Here is a 14,235-nt window from a genome sequence, read left to right as displayed (position 1 = left end):
TGTAGAAAACCACCTGTAAAAAGCTTAAAAACACAAACCCAGGCAACAGCAGAGGGGTTGGGTGGGGGCAGTTCTGTTGAGTTTGTTTGTACTGACAGGAATGTTTCCAGCAGGTTTAGCCCCTGCTGCCTTTGTTCCCAACCCCTACATCATCAGCGCGGCGCCTCCGGGGACGGATCCGTACGCGGCCGGACTGGCGGCAGCTGCCACGTTAGGTGAGAGATGTTTGTCCTTGTTGGGTGAGAAATGGCAGCTCTGTGTGCATTCCCTCACTCCCTCTATCCCCTCCATCCCCTGCTCCAGAGCTGCTCTGCATCTGTGATTGTAGGAGGGAAATGCCAACTCTTCCTGCATCCCTTCATTTCCTCCATCCCCTCCATCCCCTCCATCCCCTGCTCCAGAGCTGCTCTGCATCACCACTGTGGGAGGGAAATGCCAGCTCTGCCTCCATCCTTTCCATCCCCTCCATCTCCTCATCTCCTCCATCCCCTCCATCCCCTGCTCCAGAGCTGCTCTGCATCTGTGATTGTGGGAGAGAAATGCCAGCTCTGCCTGTATCCTGTCATCTCCTCTATCCCCTCCATCCTCTCATCTCCTCCATCCCCTCCATCCCCTCATCTGCTCCATTCCCTCATCTCCTCTATCCCCTCCATCCTCTCATCTCCTCCATCCCCTCCATCCCCTCATCTGCTCCATTCCCTTATCTCCTCTATCCCCTCCGTCCCCGCATCTCCTCCATCCCTTCCATCCCCTCCATCCCCTCCATCCCCTCCATCTCCTGCTCCAGAGCTGCTCTGCATCTGTGATTGTGGGAGAGAAATGCCAACTCTTCCTGCATCCCTCCATCCCCTCCATCCCCTCCATCCCCTCCATCCCCTCCATCCCCTCCATCCCCTCCATCCCCTCCATCCCCTCCATCCACTCCATCCCCTCCATCCCCTGCTCCTCAACTGCTCTGCATCACTGCTGTGGGAGGGAAACATCAGCACAGCAGCGTTTCTGGGGAGGAGAGCTGGTACCATGGTGTGGCTGTGAGTAAAACCAGAATTTGTCATTGGAGCTGGAGATGAAATGGGATAATTTTTGTTTAATGTGCTGTGGGAAGGGAACCACTCACAGACACAAATATTGCTTCATTTTGGGGTGTTTTTTTGACTGACAATTGCAAGGAGAACCTCTGAAACAAACTTATGAAAGAGTGGAAAGATGCAGGATGTGTTTGCTGCCAGGAAGGTTGTCTCTCCTTTCTGTTCAACTTGTGGTGCATTCTGCAAACCAGCTCTTCCCTGAAGTTCTGCTGGGAATTTCCACTTCCCAGGAGGTGAACACATCCATATCTGCTGAGGCTCATGCTGGGAACGTGCCCTTTTCCAGATGGTGGCAAAGATGGAGCCTCTGCTCTTCCTGCAGGATCTTCCTCCAGACGTTTGTGTATCAGTTCCCAAATTCCTCCCAGCTGTCACAGGCAGAGCTGGGCATTCTGGAGGTGACAGCTCTGTGCCACAGCTTATCAGGCACTGAGGGGGACATGGTGAATGTGGGACTGCTGCTGGGGGGGCATAAAGTTCCTGCCCAAGCACTGGGAACAAAGCAAGAATGTGTTTTTAGGAGAGGATTTTTAAGGAAGAATGTGCTTTTAGGAGAGGATTTTTAAAGGAACAAAGTGCTTTTAAGAGGAGTATTTTTCTTACCATGCCTGCCTTTCCTTGAGCAAGGCAGAGGGAATGTTCAGTGCTGCAGATGAACACTGCTGTCCTTGGGCTGGGGATGTTTGTGGAGCTCTCTCTGCTGCCATGCTCCACTTTGCACTTGTACATCCACTTCAGTCCTCTTTTTTGGGATGGCTCGTCCCAAATGAGACCCAGAGACCTGGGCTGTGTGTGGATGTGACACTCTGTGGTTTGGGACAGCTCTCAAATAACCCAACCCCTGCTGCCACCATGGGCTCAGCTCTGAAACGAGAATTCAGCGATTTCCCCACTTGGGTGGAGTTTTTAGTGGATCATGCAGATGTGTGTAAAGAATTTGGATTATAATTTGGGTTTTGACCTGGGCTGCTGGGAATTTGTGCTGGCACTGTGCAGTGCCATGGGGAGATTGGGTGGAGGCACACAAGGGGTGCTGAGATTCTGTGGGACAGAGGCAAGGGCAGGAGCACGAGCCCATTTCTGCTGCTCCAGGACTTGATAAACCCTCCTGTGATGGTGAATGGAGCAGGGAATGAATGAGCTGAGCTGCTCTTGGCCAGTACCAGAGGGAAGTTCAGGGAGGAGTTCCCAGAGCACTGGCAGCCCTGGTTCCAGGCAGAAAGGAGATTTGAGAATGATTCCTGTACAAAGAGGTTCCTGCTTGGCCTTTCTGCATCACCTCAGGGCTGCAGAGCTCATTTCTGGCTGACAGAGTGCAGAGGAGCAGCAGGTCAGCAGCTTGGTTTCATAGAAAGACCACATGGAACTGGGCCACATTTCCAGGAAATACTGAGTGTTGGCCACGGTTTTTTTATTTTTTCTCAGCTCTACTGAAGCTGCAGCTGCTGAGCTTTTGCAGCCTCTGACCAGGAGGAAACCCCATCTAGGCTGTGCTTAACTCAGGTTTTAGACATTTGAACTGGAAATTAACACCCCAGGGGTACCTAAAGCATCCCAAAACTTGGCATCTTGGCCTCTACTTGAATAATTCTGAATTTATGACTCTTAAACAAACAAAATAATATGTAATGTGCTGGATGTATTTGTAGTGTTACACCACTGAGACATAGGAGTTATTTTAACCCTCTCATCAGGCTTTGGACCCTAGAAATGACAAGATAAACTTCATATTAATTGAAAACTTAATGCTGATACTTTTCAGAAAAGATCTTCTCTGTCTAGGCTTGAGCAGTTTAGAGAACCTTTTTTTTTCTGTCATGACTGAGAGCAGCACTGGAGGGACATGAGACAATTGAAATGTTTATATAAAGCCAAAAAGCCTCTTTGATGTGCCTGGGAGTGTTAAATTGGGAGGACTTGGAGAAGCTTCTGAGATGGAAGAAATGAGTTTGAAGTTATTGGGAGTTTATTGCTCACAGTTACTCTCAGAGCACAGAGGAAACTTTGGTGTGTGTTTTATGGCAGAGATAATCTGTCCATTAAAGCTCTGTCATTATGGCAGCTTTGTCATGATTGTGAGACTGGCAGCTCTAGGATAATGCTCTCCTCTTCCCAACAATAGCAGCATTTTAAAGAACAAATTTGAATGCAGAGGGAAGAACTTCCTAGAAAAAGAAAACTAATTTAGATTTTAAACTGGGGAAGATACTGCTGCCTTTGAATTGCCTTCCATCATTTGAGAAAGATGTCACTCAAAAAACTGAAAACTTGTCTTTTTTAAGGCCAGTTGGGAGATGGTTCCCTCTGGGGTGAAGTGTTCCAGAAAGAAAAGTGTTCCTGTTCTTTGTGGAGAGGTGGATGAATGCTGGGAGAAGCTGGTTACAGGAGAAGCAGAGGCTCCCACAGCAGCTCCTGGGATTTTCAGCCTTGGGTGGTGGGAAATGATTCCCTCTGAGGTGAAATGTTCAAAGCAGAGAAGTCCTGTTCTTTGTGGATGCATGCATGAAAGCTGCAGTAATCTGGTTAGAGAGAAGTAGAGCATCCCACAGCAAGGGCTGGGATCTTTTCAGCCTTGGTGAGATGATGGGGACCTGGTGCTGAGCTGGAGCAGGCTGGATGTGTGCACACACCTGCAGGACTGAGCTGGGCTTTGGGAGAGCTGGATGTGTGCACACAGCTGCAGGGCTGGCCTTTGGGAGAGCTGGATGTGTGCACACAGCTGCAGAACTGGGCTTTGAGAGAGCTGGATGTGTGCACACACTGCAGGGCTGGGCTTTGGGAGAGCTGGATGTGTGCACACACTGCAGGGCTGGCCTTTGGGAGAGCTGGATGTGTGCACACAGCTGCAGGACTGGGCTTTGGGAGAGCTGGATGTGTGCACACACTGCAGGGCTGGGCTTTGGGAGAGCTGGATGTGTGCACACACTGCAGGGCTGGCCTTTGGGAGAGCTGGATGTGTGCACACAGCTGCAGGGCTGAGCTGGGCTTTGGGAGAGCTGGATGTGTGCACACAGCTGCAGAACTGGGCTTTGAGAGAGCTGGATGTGTGCACACACTGCAGGGCTGGGCTTTGGGAGAGCTGGATGTGTGCACACACTGCAGGGCTGGGCTTTGGGAGAGCTGGATGTGTGCACACACTGCAGGGCTGGCCTTTGGGAGAGCTGGATGTGTGCACACAGCTGCAAAACTGGGCTTTGGGAGAGCTGGATGTGTGCACACACTGCAGGGCTGGGCTTTGGGAGAGCTGGATTTATCCCAGCCCTGCTGGATGGGGCAGCACCTCTCAGCTCAGTGTCTCACTGCCATCCCTGAAAAGCAGCACTGTGGGAACCTGTGGGTGCCATGCTGGGAATTCTGCAGGGATCACCCCATAAATCCCTGGGAATTCCAAAGGGATCACCCCATAAATCATTGGGAATTTCAAAGGGATCACCCCATAAATCCCTGAGAGTTCTGAAGGGATCACCCCATAAATCCCTGGGAATTGCAAAGGGATCACCCCATAAATCCCTGGGAACTGCAAAGGGATCACCCCACAGATCCCTGGGAATTCTGAAGGGATCACCCCACAGATCCCTGGGAATTGCAGGTTGCAGCCTCCCTGGGAGCTCCCTGAGGCAGCTGGAGCCTGTCCCTGCTGCTCATCCCTGGCTGTTCCTGCAGGAGAACAGGAGTGGGCAGGCTGAGCTGAAAGCACAAAGCCCCTTCTGAACACATTCCCAGCTGGATCTGCTGCTGTTCCTGGAAGGGGCAGCTCAGGGTGTCCAGGCCTGATGTGAGCCACAGCACAGGAATATTTGCTCTCAGAGGTGCTGGAATGGTTTGTTTTTCCCAGGAGTGCCCAGCTGTGTGAGGGCAGAGGCAGGGAGCAGCTGTGGGTGCTGCTGCAGTCTGGCAGTGATGCCACACTTGCCCTCACTGAGAACTCTGTTCAATAATGAGCCTCTCCTGTGCTGGAGCAGCTGAGCCAGACTCGCAGCCCTTTTAAACCCAGCTGCCTGCAAACTTCAAAGCTCCTGTGTCTCCTCTGCTTTTAGACACCCAAGGCTTTGACAGCAACCTCTGACTAGGAGAAAAACCCATCTAGGCTGTGCTTGGTTGATAATTAGAGCTGAGACTAAACTATCCCAGAGAGATGCCCGAATTTTGCCCAGATGAAGGGGATTGCAGCAACTTCCAGCAGCCCGAGGGCAAATGCAGGTTAATGACTTGCATTAAAAGGGAGCAGTTGCAGCTTTTCCCCTGTTGGGTGCAGGAGAACCCTGGGAGCTGGGGTCTGATGTGCAGTCAGTGATTATAAACAGGTTAAAATCACTCCCTGCTTACCTGTCAGTGCCTGCTGAGGCACCACAGGCACCACCTTCGTGGCACTGATTCATTTCCAGCAGTTTTTTTTCCATTTTAGCAAGCACTGCTCATGAATTGCCAGCTTGGAAGGTAAGAAGTGAGTGGTTGGTGCCCCAGATCTGAGTAGGAGCAGCAGATCAGCCTCTCTGATTCTGTAAATCCAGCAAGGATGGGCTTTGGGGCAGAGCTTTGGGGTGAGATACAAATCCAGGTGTTCTGCAGCTCCTGGAATTAGCCAGCACCTCCCTACTGTGCACAGAGCTGGGCACCTAAATCCTAAATTCAGGGCAAGCACAGCAGTTAAAATCAGAATAATACAAGGAGAGTAATTCTTAGATGTTTGAGATATTAATTCAATACTTGGCACAAAACATGAAATTAATATCCTGAAGTGTGGATGTGGGAGCAGGAGCTCATCCAGGTCCTTGGCATTCTGCAGGAGTTCAGCTGAGCCTGTTCCTGTAAAAAAATCAAGAAGAAAGGAACAAAAACCAGAAGGAAAAGGGATTTCCAGGATTTTCCCCCTCTGTCACAGCCAGGCTAACACTGACACTCAGCACTGTGTTTGCACCTCCCTTTTTATGTCATCCCTCATTTTCCTTGGAACCACAGACTTGGGCAGAACCCAGGTGCTGAGTGTCTTTTGGAAAAAAAAAAATTCCCTGTTTTTACTCCAGACATGACCAAGTTTCTGTAAAGATTTGTTTACTCCGGTGTCACACCTGACTCTGCCTGAGTTATTCCTGCTGTGGGGAAGGAGCCCTTGGAATAGGGGATGGATTTGGGAATCAAAGGGAGCACTTCTGCTCTGCTACTGACCTTTCCTGAAGATATCTAACAATCACATTAAAAAATATTATTGGATTCCCATCTGTATTATTTGGAGGGAAGTGCTCCTCCCTCCAGCACTGAGAGCTTCCTCAGCCTTGTTCCAACTGGATTATTTATATATAATGGGATTATTTAAGGAGAGAGGCTGCCATTCTGCTGTCTCCAAATTCCTGTGGTGTCCTGAGACCTGAACAACACAAGGAATCTTCAATGAAAAGTGAGGTTTCTTCTGCTGCTCTCCAAGGTTGTCATTATTATTTTTAAGCCTCTTAGGTTTGAGGAGGGAATGTGAAGTTTGAGGAGGGAATGTGGGAAGGGACAGGATCGTGCAGCCTCTTTTAGGGGAGATTTGCAAATGCAAAGCAGGGCTGGGAAAAGAACATTTTAACACTTGAGAGTTGATGCACTGAAGAGGGTTTGGTAATTTCTTGAGGAGCTGAAGGTGGATGGCAGTGAGCTGTGAATGTCAGCTGGGATGAGAAGCTGATGTCTGTGCTTGAAACAAGGCTCCTCTGTTTGGCTTGGAGGTTTGTGTTCCTTCCCTGTAAAACCAGGGCACACCAATAAAAACATGGAATCACTGCTGGCAGAGTTTGACCTCATGCAGTGATGAAATTCCAGGTCTGATTTGAAACTTCAGGAGATGTGTGACACAAATGCCAAATCCCTCTGTGTTTGCAGAGGGTTTCACACAGATCACGTGGAGCAGCAGTGATGAACAGGTGGTTTTGGGGTGCTGGGTGCCCTGAGCCCCCCCAGGAGCTCATCCTGCCTGTGCTGTGTTGCAGGTCCAGCTGTGGTCCCTCACCAGTACTATGGAGTCACTCCCTGGGGAGTTTATCCTGCCAGCCTCTTCCAGCAGCAAGCGGCCGCCGCCGCCGCCGCCACCAACTCAGCCAACCAGCAAAGCACGCAGCAAACACAGCAGGGCCAGCAGCAGGTAAGGGACAGGGACAGGGGACACCTGGGACAGTGACACCAGGGACAGGGGACAGCTGGGACAGGGGGTAGCTGGGGCAGGAGACAGCTGGGATGGGGACACCAGGGACAGGAGACACCTGGGACAGGAGACACCTGGGACAGTGACACCAGGGACAGGGGACACCTGGGACAGGGGACACTTGGGACAGGGGACACTTGGGACAGGGGACACCTGGGACAGGAGACACCTGGGACAGGAGACACCTGGGACAGGAGAAAGCTGGGACACCTGGGACAGGGGACAGCCGGGACAGGGAATGGTTGGGACAGCCGGGACAGGGGAGAGCCGAGACATGTGGGACAGGGGACATTTGGCACAGGGGACACCTGGGACAGTGATACCAGGGGCAGGGGACAGCTGGGACAGGAGAAAGCTGGGACACCTGGGACAGGGGACAGCCGGGACAGGGAACAGTTGGGACAGCTGGGACAGGGGAGAGCCGAGACATGTGGGACAGGGGACATTTGGCACAGGGGACACCTGGGACAGTGATACCAGGGGCAGGGGACAGCTGGGACAGGGTCAGCCAGGACAGGGGACACCTGGGCTTTGTGTGGGGTATGTCCTGAGCTGGAGGTGACCCCTCAGGGACCATGGATTCCAGCCCCTGGCCCTGCACAGAGCCCTCAGCAGTCCCACCCTGTGCACCCCTGGGAGCGCTGTCCAAACTCTGGGAGCCTCAGTCCCCATTCCCATTCCCATACCTATTCTCATTCCCATTTCCATTCCCATACCAATTTCCATTCCCATACCCATTCCCATTTCCATTCCCGTTCCCGTTCCCATTCCCTCTTGGAAAACCACCAGGCAGAATTCCTTCCCAGAAGGGGTGATAGGACAATGTAATTGCCCATTGCAAGGGAGTCCCTGTGCCTGGAGGTGTTTAAGGAGAGCCTGGATGTGTCCCTTTGTCACTCAGTGCCATGGGCTGGGTGACAAGCTGGTGGCAGCTCATAGGTTGGACTTGGTGATGTCAAAGATCTTCTCCAACCCAGCTGATGCTGAGTGAAACCCGACCTAAACCTCCCCTGACACAGCTCCAGCCATTCAAACCCTGATTTTTTCCATGACTGATCCTGAGCTCAGTTCTGAGTAGTTTTAAATGAGGAGAAAACCCTTTGGCCTCTCCTAAAAACAAAGGGACAAGGGCCATCTGTACATTTGTAATTATTGTCAGTGCTTTGGAAAACAGTGGGTCAGGTTGGGATCCTGAGCTGTGCAGCAGCAAACCCGTGGTGCTGTTGGTGTGTGAGAGGGAATCATCAGGAACCAGAGCTGGGCTTCAGTCCCCTCAGCAGCTCTCCTGTCTGCTCCTTGGCTGATGGAGGTGGCAGAATAAAGAACAGCTGGCAGCTGAATTTTTCAGCTCAGAAGCTGCAAACCCTTTGAAAACCAAACCCCAGGCTCAGGAAGTGCTCTGAGCCCTTTGCAGATGCAGCAGGCATGAGCTGAGAGAGTTTCTGCAAAGGCTCAGGCTATTAAAATAAAATATCTCAGTGCCAGTGGCCTTTATGGGATGTTTCATTGCTTCTCTGGCCGTGGAGCAGGCGTGAGTGGGGTCAGGAGCGGGGTTTGGAGTGAGGGGGTGCAGCAGGGAGTGTTTGCATTAAAAGTACTGAGTGCTGTGGGAACCTGGAGCATGAGTGTGGGCCCTTGATTTGTGACCCTTGTGACATCTTAATGGTGTGGTAATAAAGCCCTGCAGCATTGCAGTGCTGCAGCCTGCACCCCCATGCATTGCTGCTCCCACAGGGTCCCTGTGCAGCACTGCAGGCTCTGCACCCCCATGCATTGCTGCTCCCACAGGGTCCCTGTGCAGCACTGCAGCCTCGGGGGCACATCCCAGTGAGGGAACCTTCCCAGCCTCTCCCTGCACAAAGTCACAATTTCCTGCTCATGGCTCCAGGTGAGCCTGGAAAGGATGACCTAGAACAGAGACTAAACACAGCAAAAGGAATAAAATAGGGATTTATTGAAAGGATCCACCTTGGGCACTGCAAGAGCCTGGCTGGGGCTACACCCAGATTAAATCCAAGATGGATCCTGGTGACAGGATCCACACTTCTATACTTTTGTGATACTTATTTTAATACCTTTTAAAATACTTTTTAAATACTTTTATAAAAGTTTTGGTTCATCTACACATTGGGGTCAGTTGTCCAACCACAGCTCCAGGTTATGGAGTCTCTGCCCCCTTTCCCTTTGCTGTTGTTTCTGATTTCTGGGTACTGGTTGTCCTGGATTCTCCAGCTGGGGAGGAATTGTTTTGTTACTGAAGAGAACTCACTAACACCTAACAGGAAGTTTCAGAGTTACACACCAAGCAGCAGAGAGTCTGAAAAATCTAAAAGCTAAACCCCAAGGCATCATTGCCCCCCTTCAGAGACTTGACAAGGCTTTTGCCACCATCAGTGCCAGCCAGGATGTCATTTGTGCAGGATGTGCTGGGGACATGGGGATGGCTCCTGTAATGAGCTGAGCTTGCAGAGTCCTGCACCAGCGCTGAGTGAGGCTCTGACAAACCAAACCTGTCCCAGGCAATGGCAGGAAAGGCCACTCTGCCATTGTCCCTTCTGAGGGACTCCCCCCACAGCAGCTCTGCCGTACAAACCCCACTGTGAGCTCTGTGGTTGTGATTTCCTGTGATTTCAGTCTTGTGTCACCAGGACTGTGCTCTCTACAGGTGCTGGTGGCTTGGAGACACCCAGGTGTCACCTCCTGTCACCCACCCCAGCTCCTGAGCTGGGCTTTGCAAGGTTCCTGCTCAAGAGGGCTTTTAGTGGGGCTGTGGTGACAGGGACCAAAGCTTAGCTGGGGTAGGCAGGTGGCTTGTACACATCTGACAGAGGGTGGGTGTTGGAGCTGGGATCAGGGAATCAGAAAGGTTGGAGAAGCTCTCTAAAGATCATCGAGTCCAGGCAGTAACCGAGCACTGACCCCTGTTCCAGGCACCACATCCATGTGTGTTTTGAACCCTTCAGGGATGGGCACTCCACCACTGCCCTGGGCAGCCAGTCCCAAAGCCTGAGCACCCTTTCAGTGAAGGAATTTTCCCTGATGTCCCCCCAAGCCTCTCCCAGCCCAGCCTGAGGCCGTTCCCTCTGCTCCTGTCCCTGTTCCTGGAGCACAGCCCGACGCCCCCAGTGTCCCTCCTGGCAGGGAGTTGTGCAGAGCCACAAGGGCCCCCCTGAGCCTCCTTTTCTCCAGGCTGAGCCCCTTTCCAGCTCCCTCAGCCTCTCCTGGGTCTCCAGCCCCCTCCCCAGCTCTGTTCCCTTCCCTGGACACTCTCCAGCCCCTCCAGGTCCTTTCTGAATGTGAATTAAGTGAATTAAGAGCAAAGGAGAAAAGGTTTCACCCCCTGGTGCTGCTCCTGTTCCTGCCTGGTGACAGTGGCCCTCTCCTGGATGCCAGAATAACCCAGTGGCTGTTGCTGTCCTCTCCAGGTGCTCCGTGGAGGAGCCAGCCAGCGTCCCCTGACTCCCAACCAGAACCAGCAGGGCCAGCAGACCGATCCTCTGGTGGCCGCCGCCGCCGTCAACTCCGCGCTCGCCTTCGGCCAGGGGCTGGCAGCAGGAATGCCAGGTACAGGGACAGCCTGGGGGTGGCATCTCCTGGGGGTGGCATCTCCTGGGGCTGCATTGGCCTGCCACCAGCAGGGACTGCTCCTGTTGGACTGGGGCTCATGCAGGGGTTAATGCCAGGGTGGAGTGTCCCCAGCTGGGCAGCACTGAGGGCTCACAGGTGTCCTTGAGGCACAGGTGACAATTATCCTCCCAATGACAGCACCAATGACAGCAGTGTTATCTCCCTGTGGCTGCACTGTACTCCAGGAATTGATGGCTCCTGTGGAAAATCAGCTCCAGATTTTCTGTGGATTGTTCAAGCTTATGGGATCTGTATTTTAAACCTCAGAGGTTTCTTAGTGCCATTCATTATCTCAGCTCTCCATCCCTGCCAGGTGCTTAACAGGGCCTTCCTTCCATGATTGCTCTTCCAAGAGGCTCAAAAACAGGGAAAGAAAAGGGATAAAAGGGAGCAGGGTTTAGTTCTCATTTCTAACTCTTCATTGGAGGAGCTGCTGTAGGAATTCTGATCCCTGAGGCTTTGGGGTAAAATGCTGCTGAAATTCAGTTATTCAGAATATTATTGTGATGGCAAAGGACAAACCTGAGCTCATTAGAATAATGTACAGGTATGTCCTGCTGATCAAATATAAGGAAAAAAGAATTATTTGGGTTTCAGGTCTCCTTGCTGACAGTGTCACCTGGTTGTTAATGGGGTTCTTTAATTGTTTAAGAAGAATGTTACAGTATTAAGTGAACTGTGCAGATTTCTTTTGATCTCTGTTTATTTGGCTTGTATTTGCAAAGCAAATACACACATATATACAATTACAGATATAGACAATTACAGATATATGTCTGTACCTGTATTTACAAAGCAAATATTCACAGGGAACATTCTCTTAGTGACCTCCACCTTAGAGAGTCACTGCATTTAATTTGAATGTTTTCATTTAATGTAGAATTCTTTAATGAGGTGCCTAAATCACTGTATTGTCAGTCTGCTGCTGTGTGTATCACCAGCATTTATGAGAGTTTATTTACATGCATTAAAGAATATTGTATGGTACCAACCTTGCACAGTACAGAAGAGGAAGTTCCCTGTGGGTGCACCCTGGCAGCCCCAGCCCTGAGCAATCCCAGCACACTCTGTACTTACCATGGAGCAGAAATGGTGCTTTTGTATTTTAAACCCTTGTTTGGCTGAATTTACACTGGAAACTTTGTAATATAAAAGGTTCAGGGGGCAAAAAGTCTTTCCTATCTGAAATTCATGTAAACTCGTTAACTTTTTTGGGAAAAACGGGGCTGTTCTTGCTTCTTTTTTTTTTCCATTCATCTTTTCTTTTAAAAGCCCTCTGGCAGTGGATTCACCTGGACATGAGTGATGTGTTTGTCACCTACCCTGTCACCTGTGCTTGCCTCTGCAGGTTACCCAGTGCTGGCTCCTGCTGCTTATTACGACCAAACCGGAGCCCTGGTGGTCAATGCCGGGGCCAGGAACGGCCTGGGGGCTCCTGTGCGCCTGGTGGCCCCTGCCCCTGTCATCATCAGCTCCTCTGCAGCCCAGGCAGGTGAGTCCTGGCCCTCCCTTCTCAAACAAGTGAGTCCTGTCCCTGCTGTCCCCTCCTGCCCTGGCAGGTGAGTCCTGTCCCCCAATGGTTCAGACAAGTGAGTCCTGTCCCTCCCTGCTCAGACAGTGAGTCCTGTCCCTGCTGTCCCCACTCCTCACGCAGGTGAGTCCTGCCCCCCCCCAGTGTTTCAGACAGGTCACTTCTGGTCCCTCCAAGTGCCTGCTGTGTCCCCAGTGTCCCCACCCCTCCGTGCTCCGCTGGCAGTGATGACAAACTTGCCCTCACTGAGATCTGTTCAGGGTTTGATGTTGAGAAACTTTCTCTGTGCTCAACTTGTGCTGAGCCTCCGGAGCAGCCACAGAGAGGGGAGGAACAGGAACTTGGATTATTTGGTAGAGTTTCACAGCAGGTATTGAGATTTGTCCCCTGGCACCAGCTTCCCAACCTGCTAGAGCCTACAGAATTCCTGGGAATCCAGGCAGAGCTCAGAGCCCCTTGCAGGGCCTGAAGGGGCTCCAGGAGAGCTGCAGAGGGACTGGGGACAAGGCAGGGAGGGACAGGACCCAGGGAATGGCTCCCACTGCCACAGGGCAGGGCTGGATGGGATCTTGGCAAGGAATTGTTCCCTGGCAGGGTGGGCAGGGGCTGCCATGGAATTGCCAGAGCAGCTGTGGCTGCCCCTGGATCCCTGGCAGTGCCCAAGGCCGGGCTGGACATTGGGGCTGGGAGCACCTGGGACAGTGGGAGGTGTCCCTGGGGGTGGAGCAAGATGAGTTTTGAGGTCCTTTCCACCCCAAACCATTCCCTGATTTGTGCCTTACGATATCACCATGCCCAAAATGTCCTTTGCCACGAGTTGCTTTGGCATTTATTTGGGTTCCTTGGAAGTTCAAGGCTTTTAAAGGGATTTTTCAGCCAGGATCCATTGGTGTGAGCAGCCCCTGCCAGTACTGGCTCAGATTATGAAATAGGCCTTTTAATTGTTTTCTCATAGCTCTTGTTTATTTTGCTTTTTCTTTAACTTTGGAACTGGCTGAAAACCAAAAGTCCTCAGGTTTGATGTTCTTGGCACCGCAGGTTCGTGTGTCATCTGCTGAAGGATCGTTTCAATTATTTCAAAACTCGGGTTTCTTAATTGGCCCTTGGGACTGTGGGGCTGCACTGATTGCACTCGTGGATCTGTGGAGAAAGAGCCATTCCTGGTTTTGATCTGTGCAGCTCCAAGAGCACGAGAGCAGTCACAACAGCTGGGCATGGCTGGAGTCTGTGGGCAGGTCAGATAGAAAACCCACAGATTTATACACAGTTTGGTCCTGAAAGAAGAAACCTGTAGCAATTCAAAGCCACCTGTTGTGTTTTACCTTCCAGAATTGTGATGAGAATGGATTTTTTCAGTGGCTTTTCCAACGTTTTCCCATTTCTGTCCCGCAGCGGTGGCGGCGGCCGCGGCGTCGGCCAACGGAGCGGCGGGGGGGCTGGCAGGGACCACCAACGGCCCCTTCCGGCCCCTGGGCACGCAGCAGCCCCAGCCCCAGCCCCAGCAGCAGCCCACCAACAACCTGGCCTCCAGCTCCTTCTACGGCAACAACTCCCTGAGCAGCAACTCCCAGAGCAGCTCGCTGTTCTCGCAGGGCTCGGCCCAGCCCGCCAACACCTCGCTGGGCTTCGGCAGCAGCAGCTCCCTGGGAGCCACGCTGGGCTCTGCCCTGGGCGGCTTCGGCACTGCAGGTCAGGGGCAGCCCTGCCTGGGCTCTGCTTGGGGCAAACTGGGGGGGAACTCCAGTGGGGTCACTCTGGGGAACAGGTTCAAGCAGCTCCTCCCCCACCTGGTTTGGGGAAATATTTCCTTG

General features: G+C 52.1%; 1 protein-coding gene and 2 non-coding genes across 8 annotated transcripts in view; all 3 read left to right on the top strand.

Annotated features, from left to right (window-relative positions):
• Positions 1-14,235, top strand: part of PUM1 (pumilio RNA binding family member 1) — an 82,114-nt gene that overhangs the window by 43,431 nt on the left and 24,448 nt on the right. For 4 of the 6 annotated variants that reach the window (XM_033080960.2, XM_033080957.2, XM_033080958.2 and 1 more), the window contains exons 9-13: positions 111-215; positions 7,055-7,206; positions 10,692-10,830; positions 12,242-12,385; positions 13,817-14,113. In XM_033080960.2, coding sequence (XP_032936851.1) covers positions 111-215; positions 7,055-7,206; positions 10,692-10,830; positions 12,242-12,385; positions 13,817-14,113 — 837 coding nt within the window. The remainder of the gene's footprint in view (positions 1-110; positions 216-7,054; positions 7,207-10,691; positions 10,831-12,241; positions 12,386-13,816; positions 14,114-14,235) is intronic. The other 2 variants (XM_033080959.2, XM_033080956.2) reach the window with 1 other exon arrangement.
• On the top strand, positions 4,979-5,060 carry LOC117007719. Its single transcript, XR_004420210.1, has one exon. It is a non-coding gene; the product is annotated as a small nucleolar RNA SNORD103/SNORD85 (small nucleolar RNA).
• Positions 12,642-12,733, top strand: LOC117007720. Its single transcript, XR_004420211.1, has one exon. It is a non-coding gene; the product is annotated as a small nucleolar RNA SNORD103/SNORD85 (small nucleolar RNA).

This window comes from Catharus ustulatus, chromosome 26, assembly GCF_009819885.2.
Source record: "Catharus ustulatus isolate bCatUst1 chromosome 26, bCatUst1.pri.v2, whole genome shotgun sequence".
In the NCBI taxonomy this organism is placed as follows: Eukaryota; Metazoa; Chordata; class Aves; order Passeriformes; family Turdidae; genus Catharus; species Catharus ustulatus.
Note: the sequence above shows the minus strand (reverse complement) of the source record. Positions and strands in the feature narration are given on the sequence as shown.